The following is a 12,835-nucleotide window of genomic DNA, read 5'->3' as shown; positions in this document are numbered from 1 at the left end:
CCTCTGGGCCTGAGTTTGACAAAACTCTGTGATTGAAAGAATAAAAGTACACATTGATATACCAAAGTCATTATCACCCTGTTGGTATATAAAACACTAAACAGCTAATTTTTCTCTCCTACAGGTCTTATCTGTTTTTATTTATTTTAATTTTATTAAAAGATATACTTGATCTTTGAATTTCATAGTTAATTTTGTTGACATTTAAAATAATTTTTATTTTAAAAGGCTTAAACCTTTTAAAAGATTTTGTATGTATTGCTTTGATTTTCACCATTCATTCCATACGTATTTATTGGACCCTCCTCTGTCTCAGGCATTGTTTTAGATGTAGGAATTCAGCAGTGAATAAAATAAACAATATCCCAGTCCTCCTAAAAATTACATTCTACTTGAGAGGATCAAAAAAAGTAAATTTATATTCAGATATGTATATCAGGTAGTGCAAGAGCAAGAGTTAATTAGAAAAATAAAACCCCAAAGGAGCAGAGGACATGGTGAGGAGAAGTGGGAAAGGTGGGGGTTACCTCAGTCAGGGTGGACAGAAAACTACGGGAGAAGGAGAGACCCCAGAGAAGTCAGGGTGAGAAGCTTGTACCAAGATAGAATGATAGAATGATAAAATGCTTGTACAAAGGTCTTCGGCCAAAGTGTGTCTGAAGTTGCCTAAGAACAGAAAGCCAGGGCACAGTTAGCAGGAGATGAAGTGAGAAAAGATGCCAAGTGCCAGACATGTTGATCCTTGTATGTGATTCTGGATTTGTCTTCTACTCTAGAGTGAATAAATTTTATATATATATATATATATATATATATATGCACACACACATACACACACATATGCATATATAGACACACCTATATAATGCTATGTAATATATTATCTATATGTGTGATATATTATCTATATACATTCTACATATATAAATTATATATAATTAATATATATGTAATTTAATCTCACCACATGTTTAATACTGTTCAGTTAGGGCTATACACTACTCACTATCACTCATCTTTTCTACCTTATATGTGCATTATAATATACATAATATATACATATTATATAATATACATTATTACTCTCTCTAGACACACACACACACACACCATCCACTAGTGCATGATGGTTTCTACTAATCAAAGCTAAAAATTACACAAATAAAGCTAATCTACATCAAGAAAAATATTAGTCAATACATATTTGTATTGTCAAACCCAGAATCGATACAAATCTCTACAGATTGACAAAACGGATGTTGAATCAAATATTCATATGTTTGAAATCCAGACACATTAAAATAGCACAGATTTTTTTCTATTTTCATCAAAAATTCATTCAATAGGCACTGACAGATAGCAATGAACATCATAAGTATTTGTGACTTCTAATAAAATACTTGGGAGAGCTGGAAATGAAAGAAAATGTTTCTTTTTTATTAAACAATAACTGACATGCAATATTATATTAGTTTCAGGTGCACAAGATAGTGAGTTAATATTTTTTATACATTACAAAATGATCACCATGATAGGTCGTTATCATCTGTCACCTTACGAAATTGCTGCCGTATTATTGATTCTATTCCCTATGCTGTACATTACATCTCTAACTTATTTATTTTATAACTGTAAGTTGATACCTCTCAATCCCCTTCTCCTATTTCATCTGTCTCCCCCTCTCCCAGTTCTGGCAACAGCTAGTTTATTTTCAGTAACTGTGATTCTGTTTCTGTTTTGTTAGTTTGTTTTCGTTTTTTCAGCTCATAAGTGAAATTATATAGAACTTGTCTTTCTCTGTAAGACTTATTTCGCTTGGTATACTATGTATTAGATCCATCCATGTTGTCATAAGATTTAGTTGTTTTTGTTTTTGGGGTTTTTTTTTTTTTGTGTGTGTGTGTGTGTGTGTGTATGGCTAAGTAATATCCCCTTGTGTATATGTGTGGGTGGGTGAGTGTATGTCTACAGCTATAGAACAGATATATCACATAAGTATATACAGCATCTTTTATTTCTATTCATCTATTGATGGATACTTTGGTTCCTTCCATGTCTTGGCTATTATAAATAATCTGCAATGAACATAGGGGTATATATATCTTGTGAAATTAGTGTTTTCATTCTTTTTTGGAAAGATACCCAGAAGAGGAATTGCTAGATGTTATAGTAGTTTTATTTTTAATTTTTTGAGGAATCTCCATTTTGTTTTCATAGCAGCTGGACCAACTTATCCACCAACAGTGCTCAAGAGTTCCCTTTTGTTCACATCCTTGTCAACACTTGTTATTTCTTGTCTTTGTGATAATACTCACTCTGACAGGTGTGAGGCTGTCTCATTGTGGTTTTGATTTGCATTTTTCTGATGATTAGTGACACTGAGTATCTTTTCATATGCCTGTTGACAGGCATATCTATGTGTCCTCTTTGGAAAAATATTTACTCAGATCCTCTGCCCATTTTTTAAATCAGGTGTTTTTTGTTATTGTTGTTGTTATTGAGTTGGATGAATTCTTTATACATTTTGATATCAACCTCTTATAAGATACATGGTTTTCAAGTATCTTCTATCATTCAGTATGTTGCCTTTTCATTTTGTCAACGATTTCCTTTACTGTGCAAAGATTAGTTTGATGCAGTCCTTTTCTTTTTTTTTTTAAATAGATTTTTGCTTTTGTTGTTTTTGCCAGAGAAGTCATATCTAAAAAAATATCACAAGAAGAGTGTCAAAGAGATTACTGTATTTCTCCTAAGAGTTTTATGTTTCGAATCCTACATTCAAGTCTTTGATTCATTTTAAATTAATTTTTGTGTATAACATAAGAGGCCCATTTCATCCTTGCTCATGTGACCGTCCAATGTTCGGAACATTCCTTATGGAAAAAACTCTTTTCCCATTGTATGTTCTTCCTTCATTTATCATAAATTAATTGACCATATATCTGTGGGTTTATATCTGGACTTTCTATTCTATCCATTCCATAGATCTATGTGTCGGTTTTTCTTCCAATATCATACTGTTTTGAGTACTATAGCCTAGAAGTATAGTTTGAGATCAAGTAGTGTGATACTCCGACTTCTTTACTCTTTTTCAAGACTGCTTTGGCTATTTGGGTTTTTTTGTGATTCTGTACACACTTTAGGATTATTTGTTATAGTTATACAAACAATTTCATTAGTATTTTGGTAGGGTGTAGACTGAATTTGTAAATTGCTTTGGATGGTATAGACATTTAAAAAGTATTAATTCCTCCAACCCATGAGCATAGCATATCTTTCCATTTATTTGTGTTGTCTTTAATTTCTTTCTTCAGTGTCTATAGTTTTCAGAATACAGGTCTTTCACGTCTTTGGTTAAATTTATTCCTAGATATATATCCTTTCTAATGTATTTGTAAATGTGATTGCCCTTTTAATTTCTATTTCTGTTAGTTCATTATTAGTGTATAGAAACACAACAGATTTCTGTATATTAATTTTGTATCCTGCAACTTGACTAAAATAATTTATTAATTTTGGCAGCTTTTTTGGTAGAGTCTTTAGCTGTGTGTGTGTGTGTATATATATATATATATGATTTTACATATATATATATGTTATATATGTTATCTGCAAAAATCATGTTATCTGCAAATAATGACGCTTTTATTTTCTTCCAATTTGGATGCTTTTATTTTTTTTTCTTGCCTAATTGCTGTGGCTAGGACTTCTAATATTATATTGTGGGACTGCACATTTTTTTCTTGTTCCTTAGAGGAAAAACTTTCAGATTAAGACAATGCTTATCTTATCTGCTGTTACTTTCAAGAAATACTGCAAGTTTAATAATATATTTTTGAAAGCAACCCCCACTATATTTAACTGATGATTTTATTAATGACTATAGCACCCACATGATTAAAAAATAAAGAGCCTATATGTTGTGTAGGCTCACATTTATGTATATGTATACATTTATGTATATGTATACATAAAACCACATTTTCATAACATATACATATGTATGCACATATTTATGTAAAATCATGTGTACTCGCATAATAGGATATATGTTATGCAGTGCCAATAACTTTAGAAACATGGACGATATATAAGCTCATCAGGAATGTCTTTATTCTGTAAGAAAAATAAGATAGTTCATTTATGTTTCTAAACTTCAGAGAGAAAATGTACACCTACGATTCTATATGACTATAGTTTTAAGAAAATTCTCAGGATACTTGATTTATATTTGTAAACCATTTTATAATCTCTAGAACTTTTTATTATGTAAAGGAAAGTAAAATTGTTTTCAGGTTAAAATAAAATTTAATTGTTAATGTAGTTCTTGGTAAATTGTTAATGTAGTATTATGCTACATTATAGCTCATTGTAATTTCAGGGCTCTGTTAATCCTGCTACTCTTTATTTACACTATTTTGCAGCTCCCTCTCCAGTCACCAATGTGAAAAAGGGGAAGATTGCAAAAAACAGCATCTCTTTGTCTTGGCAAGAGCCAGATCGTCCAAATGGAATCATCCTAGAGTATGAAATCAAATATTTTGAAAAGGTAAGAGTAATAAGTTAAAGAATGCCCTTTTATCTTCTTCCGCTTCTTTTTCTTTTTTCACTTTAGCAACTGAAATTATCCAATTTTTAGAAAAATGTGTTGCAATTCTATGTGTAGATCAAGGACAATTGATTCTGCAGTCATGATTATGGAGGCTAGAAATGTATAGGGAGCACTCTGTTCTGCTGCTGCCAAATAATTTTGCTGCCAGACTACTGCCATAGAGTCTAACATCAGCTTAACTAGGTTTCACAACATAGAACATTTTGAAATGTTGTAACTACTTCAGTTCTTGAACTTCAGGCCCATCTGCTCTGTACTATAAGGAAAAATACATATGGCTATAGCCATTAACCCTGCCTAATACCTATGCTCTTAAGGAGGTATGGGTAGATAAGATATGAATGTAAAGCATAATTTTAAAATCCATATAAAGAACCTGATACTGTATTATAAACTGTGTTTTATTTTCTTTTTAAGATTTTATTTATTTATTTGACAAAGAGAGAGAGGTCACCAGTAGGCAGAGAGGCAGGCAGAGAGAGAGGGGGAAGCAGGCTCCCTGCTGAGCAGAGAGCCCGATGTGGGTCTTGATCCCAGGACTCTGAGATCATGACTTGAGCCGAAGGCAAAGGCTTAACCCACCGAGCCACCCAGGTGCCCTATAAACTGCATTTTAAAATGAGAAGACATAAAAGCAAAAACGTACGCCTCCCATTTCCTACATTTTCTTAATTTCTTCTTTCTTAAGTTGTCTCTTAGGTCTACTCTTGCATGTTTTTCCATAGAAGTCCTGAGTTTTAAAGGCAGTAATTAGAAGTGCCTGGTTGGTGCCCGTAATTGGTTAAGCGACTGCCTTCAGCTCACGTCATGATCTCTGGGTCCTGGGATTGAGCCCCGCATCAGGCACCCTGCTCAGTGGGGAGCCTGATTCTCCTTCTTCCACTCTCCCCACTTGTGCTCTCTCTATCTCTCTGACAAATAAATAAATAAAATCTTTAAAAAAAAATAAAGGCATCAATTATTCCTTTTTCTCTCTTCTGAATCCACAACCAAGTGAGCTATTGACAAAGAAATAAGACAGAAAATAAAGGTGAACTTAAATTTCTAAAGAGGAACCATAGTATATAGCTTAGATATGTAGTCACCATGGGTCTTCCTATACCTCCCACCTCCATTTTACTTTGATTTTTATACAGTCTGGATCTGAATGGCATACACTACTTAGAACAACAAAGCTTCCAATAGAGGAGATAAAGATAGACAAGTGCTCAAACCAGACTCTCACTGGTGGATAGGAAACTCTGACTCAAGAGTATGATTCCTACTATGCAGCCGTCAAAAGAAATGAAATCTTGCCATTTGCGACGACGTGGATGGAACTAGAGGGTATCATGCTTAGGGAAATAAATCAAGCGGAGAAAGACAACTATCTTATGATCTCCCTGATATGAGGAAGTGGTGATGCAACATGGGGGGTTTTAGGGGGTAGGAAAAGAATACATGAAACAAGATGGGATCGGGAGGGGGACAAACCATAAGTGACTCTTAATCTCACAAAACAAACTGAGGGTTGCTGGGGTTATGGACATTGGGGAGGGTATGTGCTATGGTGAGTGCTGTGAAGTGTGTAAACCTGGCGATTCACAGACGTGTACCCCTGAGTATAAAAATACATTATATGTTTATAAAACAAATAAAAATAAATTAAAAAATTTTGGAAAAAAAAAAGTATGATTCCTATGAAAGTAGGAGCAGAAAACATTACAAACATATGCTCAATTGCTTTCCCTAAACTCATGGAGCCAACACTCTCTCTCTCAGAGTGAATAGTGAAGAGGATAAGAAGAAGTTAAAAACTTTGCAATCCCAGAGAAATTGTTCTTGTTAGCACGTTGGAAAAGAGAGAGAGAGGGATAAATGGTTCTCCTTGTACTGATGCAAAAATACCAGGAAAAATACTTATTTAAAAATTCAACATTTTGTGTATATGCATAGATGAAAGAGTTTAGGTAAATACATTGAAATACATTAAATAATGCATAGCATTATAGAGTTTTTTTTTTTTCCTAAAAATTGTTTCTTTTATTCATTGATTTAACAATTACCTGTGTGAAGATAATGATAATAAAACAGTAGTGGGTGGGGCAGGGGGACAGTAGAAATGTCTACATATCCTTTCTAGGTTTTGAATGCCTGTGTTAAGTTCTTATATTGATTTTATAAATAGGTAAAGAAATAGCAGATTATTACTTTTGAAGGATTACTCAGTAATCCTTTTAGGAATGACTTGCTGGTTGCATTACAAATAACTATTGAATCTTTAGGGAGCATAAATGAAGATACTTCTATTTCATAAAGAAAAATGTATTATCAAATATATTATTCACCAAGAATGTACTAATACAATATCTATGAGACAAAACTATGTTGGTATGGGGCACCTGGCTGGCTTAGTCAGTGGAGCATGCAACTCTTGGTCTCGGAGTTATGAGTTCAAGACCCGTGCTGGGTGTAGAGAATACTGAAAAATAAAATCTTAAAAAAACAAAAAACTATTTTGGAATATGGTTTACAGTATTTATTATAAAAAATATGACAAATTGAGTAAAATATTGTGTCATTCATATTCCCTATTGATTCTTGTTTCTCTGGGAGTAGTACTCAAAACTGCATTTTAAATTCAAGAGCTCTACAATCTAAACACACCCTGTATCCAAAATAATTTGTTAAATCAAGGTTTACATCCTTATTCATTGTTTTATAAATTTTATTACTGTATACTAAGGAAAAACAGGATATATATATATGCATATGTGACATAGACTGATTTTTTTGTAAGTATTCTGAGTTTCAAATTTTTATTGTAATTGAAGTTGATTTCAAAAGAAGTTGAAATATATAATGACATTTAAAAATAATGATGTACTAGGGGTGCTGGCTGGCTTAGTCAGTGGAGCACACAACTCTTGATCTTAGGGTTGTGAGTTTGAGCCCCAAATTGGGCATTGACCTACTTTAAAAAAATAAATTAAAAAAAGGGAGTATCTAAAAAACTTTTGAATACTACTCACCAAAACTCTGTATTTGAATATATATTATAGATGAAATAAAGTTCAACAGCAAGAAGACTAAAATTTGATGTCTTTTTTTTTTTTTTTTTTGGTATGGTTTTCTTCCCCTAAAGCAACTAGCTGGACCAAAGGACCAAATGTCTGGTTTCTTTTTTGTTTCTAACGAATTATCCTATTTTTTTCCCCTTATGAGTAATCTTTCATTGATTTTACTGTTACCAGCATGTGCGTGAATCTCATATGCATAATACTCAATAAAAGCAAGGATTTATAATTTTTTCTTTAAGTGAAACAGTTTTTCAACAAATGATAGGCAAAGTCCTTTTCTCTTAATAATCCTTCTAATGAATTTTAACCATATTGTGGAATTATTTCCTTCATAGTTCAATTTTTTCAAATTATACTTATTTCATGAAAATTTAGCTTTATATTTAATATCTTACATTCAATGCTATGTTATACACTCTATTATTTTTATAACTCAGCCTAAGAAAAAAATAACTTAAGAAATTATTTCTATATAGCCTTAGTAAATGTAGAGTAATTTGTTCATTTACATTCCTAAAAAGCAGCAAAACCTTTATATATTATTTGGGGGAAGTTATTAACTTCTCTTAGTCAGTGTTTTCCTTTTTACAGCGAAAATATTAACTCCAAGAACTTTTTGCCAAGCACAATTATTGAGCATACCAATAAAAGACATGAAAGGTTTTTTTTTTTTTTCTTTAATATTTTCTGGAAAAAAAAAAAAAAGAAAAAGAAGAAGAAAAAGATAATGAGCTCTTATAGCATGTATTGAGGTGGGGGTCCTGATCGATTTCCAGAGCTCATTTTGAACCTTCAGAGGCTACCGCCATTTTATTGGATGGCTCTTGGCCAGACACAGGTGGCAGAGCTTTCCAGGGCTTCTGCATTTGCCAGCTGGCATTACTGCCCGCCGTTGCCCTGCTCTAATAGAGGTCATTGGGCCTCTCTGCTCCTGCATGGTAATGGGCCCATTGCCATCTCTTAATTAAAGGCAGAGGCAAAAGGAAGCTGCCCCTTGGCAGGGTGTTTGCCAGCTGGCTCCTTCTGCTGAGGCCCTCCCTTCCCTGCATGTGAACAGTGTTTGCTAAGCAGCTGGGGAATGTAGCTCATTTGCTCAGTGGGAGCATGAAGGCAGCAAAAGCCATTGCCCTAACCAGGATCCAGCAGCCTGGTGGTCGTGGGTGCTGAAGATGTATAGATAGGGTTTGTTATAAAAAGGAAATTATAATATGACTGTGACTGAAAAGAATGGAACAGAAGCAAATTTTGGAAGATGCTTAAGTAACTCGAAATGTGTATTTATGGTTTTCCATCCCTTCGTTGTATGCTTTGGTGAGTCAGTCCCTCTGTTATTATAGATTTCAATCGACCTAGAAAGAGAATGCAAAATTAGAACTCAGAGAAGAAACCACTTACACATACATGTTAATATAGAAACCAGAGTGTTGTGTGATTTTATGCAATTGTTATTAGATCATGCAATATTTCAAGGAGCAGTATGCCAGTTTCCTTGTAATGCCCCCCACCCCCAATCTGGCAGAAGTGTCAGCTTCTAATAATTTTACAAGTCATATTAATTGTAACTTCAATAGTTAGGAGTTTACAACAAAATTTTAGTTTTTTTTTTCTTTTTATTAAATTTGCTTTAAATTTACCATCTTGCTACAGGACCTAAAGTCAAATTTACCTAGAACTGGTTATGTTGTGGGGATTTGCTGGGTGCTCCATATATCATCTCTGTCTCCGTGTCTATTGCTTACAATGCTCTTAGTAAATAATTTTATCCCATTTTAAAGAAGGAAAAACTGAGGTTAAGTTGTATATCCACATTTGCACACTTCCTTAGACAATAGCATGGCTTGAATTCTAACCCTGATATTCTGTCCTTTTTTTAAAAACAAACAAACAAAAAAACCTCTTACTTTACATTATAAATGTTAATATTTTATGTAAAAATCCTAATTATATCAAATATACCAGAATCCTTAGTTTTGTCTAAATATTTAAACCAACTTCTCTTTAAACAAAATGCAGGTAATAACAAACATATATTTTATCATTTCTTGCTGAAATTACTACTTCAGTTATAGCCAAAGTGAATAGTATAATCTTACTGAGAAAGTCTTGTATATTTGGTCTTAAGCTAGAGCAGCCACAGAACATCAGTAACTACAATAGTTTATAGAAGCTATTTACTTCCTTTAAAAAGAACTCATCAAGATATTGTCTGCTTTTTTTTTTTTTTTACTGCTTTATTCCTAGCGTATAGAAGGGGTCAATTAAAGTATATAGAAGAAAGTTAAATGTTTGAGAATGAAGAAAATGATTGAAATTTCTTGGTAAAATTTTATAGAATTTGATGATGTACTTTAAATCCTTGCGAAACTCTAGTAGTATTTCCTAAGCACTTTAAAGAATTGGCACTTTTAATATTAATCTGTGCATTAAAAAAATTTAAAAAAATAGTTGTTTGCATGGAGTGCATCAGAAAACCTATTTGCTTTAGAAATTAGAACATACCTATTTATATAGAAATTTGGATGAATTTAACCCTAAGATAATACTACATGTTTGACTTTATTACATGAGGATGTAATGCAGTAAAACTGCTTTAAAAAATGTTTGATAGGTTGTATATTTTAGATTGCATTGGTGGTAGAATAGAACATGATTAGCCATTGACTTTGATTTGTCAAAGTAGAAAAAATTTAAATAATAATTATGACAATTATACCATGTACTTTCTAGTTTAGTAAGTGTTTCACATGCATTACATTTTTTATTCTTATAACATGTCTATGAGGATATCCAGGCACCAATTTCTATCCCAACTTTACATATAAGATAACTGAGGATAAAAGTAAAAATTGATTTGCTATATTTTAGCATGTTTTCTGCATCCACACTAAAGTCACAACATGATGTGCTGCTGTTGATTATAAACTTCAAGGGAGAAGGAGCATGGTTTGTATTTACTTTACATTTTAATAGTATTATAAAGATTAAATAATAATCATATTCCCTATTGGGATTCTTGAGAAGTAATTGTTATATTCTTATTTTCAATTTTTTTCTCATTTCAGAAAAAAAGTCCTTTACATGTTATTCCCATTAGATCTTAAAAAACAAACAAACAAACAAACAAACAAAAAAACAAAAACCCTCTCTATATGCTTCTATTAGTAAAGTAAAATTTTCTGAAAGGATCTAGAAAATGATAGTTTACAGTCATCAATCAAGATACTATAAGCAAAGACCACTTCCTAAAAATGGAAAAAGATCTCTAACCATTACCTATCATTAATTCAACCTGTAATATCTATCAGAAATGTAGTAATTGTGGAAACACCTTAAGGAAAATATAAAGGTGGTTAAGAATTCACACAGAAAAATACAAGGGAAGAGAAAGTTCAGAAGAGGGACTGTATGTTTACAGTGTGTAGGTCTAAGATTGAATGTACTAACTCAGAGGTGGGGAGAAGTTATGTATGGTTAGTGTAGACTTTGATAGCAGTCGAAGTAGGAAGTTTCCAAGCTATCTTTACAGTGATTTTTTTTTTTTATTCCATCTCCATTCACTACTCACCCAGCTCAAATACATAAATGTGAAAAAATGGATAGTTTTTTAAAAATAAAAAATATATATTTCTTTAACTTTTTCTTTAGTAATCCTTGTTTAGGCTTAATGAATTGAAATTAAAGTTCTCCAGCCAAGTCCTCATTCCTTCTCGTAAGCCCTAAATGTAATTAGAAATTAAAAATTACCAAAGATATAAAGCACAAGTCTTAAACCTGGAAATATATGAGATCTTGCTACCTTTCCCTGTGAACAGGCAGCATGTTAGATGTGTTCCAATAAATATTTATGAGAAAAATAAACACACAAATACCAATACTAAAATAGACTCTATAAAAGAATTCATCTTCTGCAAATCATTTGAAAAGTTTACAAATTTATTTGTGCCAAAGACAAACATGGTGGATGACCAGAGAACATGTTACCTACCATCTCTGAGTTCTAGGAAACACTTTCAGCACCCCTAGGATGTAGAGATTTTTTTTTTTCTAGAAGAGTATATTTGTACTAATAACAAGTATTAGTTTCTGATTTTCTGATTTATGATTCTAAGTTTTATCGTTGTCAGTAATTCATATATTGACTTTTTTTATTGTATTACATGTGTAATCCAAGGACCAAGAAACCAGCTATACAATTATCAAATCTAAAGAGACAACTGTGACTGCAGAGGGCTTAAAACCAGCTTCAGTATATGTCTTCCAAATTCGAGCACGCACAGCAGCAGGCTACGGTGTCTTCAGTCGAAGATTTGAGTTTGAAACCATCCCAGTGTGTAAGTCATTTTAATTACTGTCAACTGATGTCTCTGTAATGGTTACCAGAAAAGAGTCAGTGGATCAATACGCTCCCTGGGCATTCTGTCAGTCTCCCGCTTCTCTCTCTCTCTCCCAGGCATGACCCCTTCGGGTAGGAAGCATCTGTCATGCTATATGGTGGGTTAGTGGGTTAACACATCGGACGCTGCTCCTCATCACATTTAGTCTACCGGGAGATGAAACATCAGGAGATCCTTAAGAAATGTTTAAACCTGCTTGTAAAGACTTTCTCTCCACAGCTGCCATACTTTATTGAATTGTTGCCATTTACTTTTACTTGTTTCATTGAACAATGCTATCAGGCTTCGTCTTCTATGAAAATTCTACAGGGAGCGTGTAGAAGTATTAAGTTCGGCAAGAAAATGGCAGTCTCAGCAACCAATCTGATCATTTTGAAAAATCAAAATCTCTGGCAGTATCTCTAAGTGAAGGGTCTGGAAATATTTCTGGAAAACATTTCTTGTACCATTTTTTTTTATAAACATATATTTTTATCCCCAGGGGTACAGGTCTGTGAATCACCAGGTTTACACACTTCACAGCACTCACCAAAGCACATACCCTCCCCAATGTCCATAATCCCACCCCCTTCTCCCAAACCCCCTCCCCCCAGCAACCCTCAGTTTGTTTTGTGAGATTAAGAGTCACTTATGGTTTGTCTCCCTCCCAATCCCATCTTGTTTCATTGATTCTTCTCATACCCACTTAAGCCCCCATGTTGCATCACCACTTCCTCATATCAGGGAGATCATATGATTCTTGTACCATTTTTTAAATAACATAGAATAAA

General features: G+C 33.1%; 1 protein-coding gene across 5 annotated transcripts in view; it reads left to right on the top strand.

Moving 5' to 3' along the window:
* EPHA5 (EPH receptor A5) overlaps positions 1–12,835 on the top strand; it is a 355,011-nt gene that overhangs the window by 246,128 nt on the left and 96,048 nt on the right. For all 5 annotated transcript variants that reach the window (XM_004764303.3, XM_004764299.3, XM_004764301.3 and 2 more), the window contains 2 exons: positions 4,425–4,549; positions 11,843–12,002. In XM_004764303.3, coding sequence (XP_004764360.1) covers positions 4,425–4,549; positions 11,843–12,002 — 285 coding nt within the window. The remainder of the gene's footprint in view (positions 1–4,424; positions 4,550–11,842; positions 12,003–12,835) is intronic.

This window comes from Mustela putorius, unplaced genomic scaffold, assembly GCF_011764305.1.
Source record: "Mustela putorius furo isolate JIRA1106 unplaced genomic scaffold, ASM1176430v1.1 tig00000430_pilon_pilon_pilon, whole genome shotgun sequence".
Classification (NCBI taxonomy): domain Eukaryota; kingdom Metazoa; phylum Chordata; class Mammalia; order Carnivora; family Mustelidae; genus Mustela; species Mustela putorius.
Note: the sequence above shows the minus strand (reverse complement) of the source record. Positions and strands in the feature narration are given on the sequence as shown.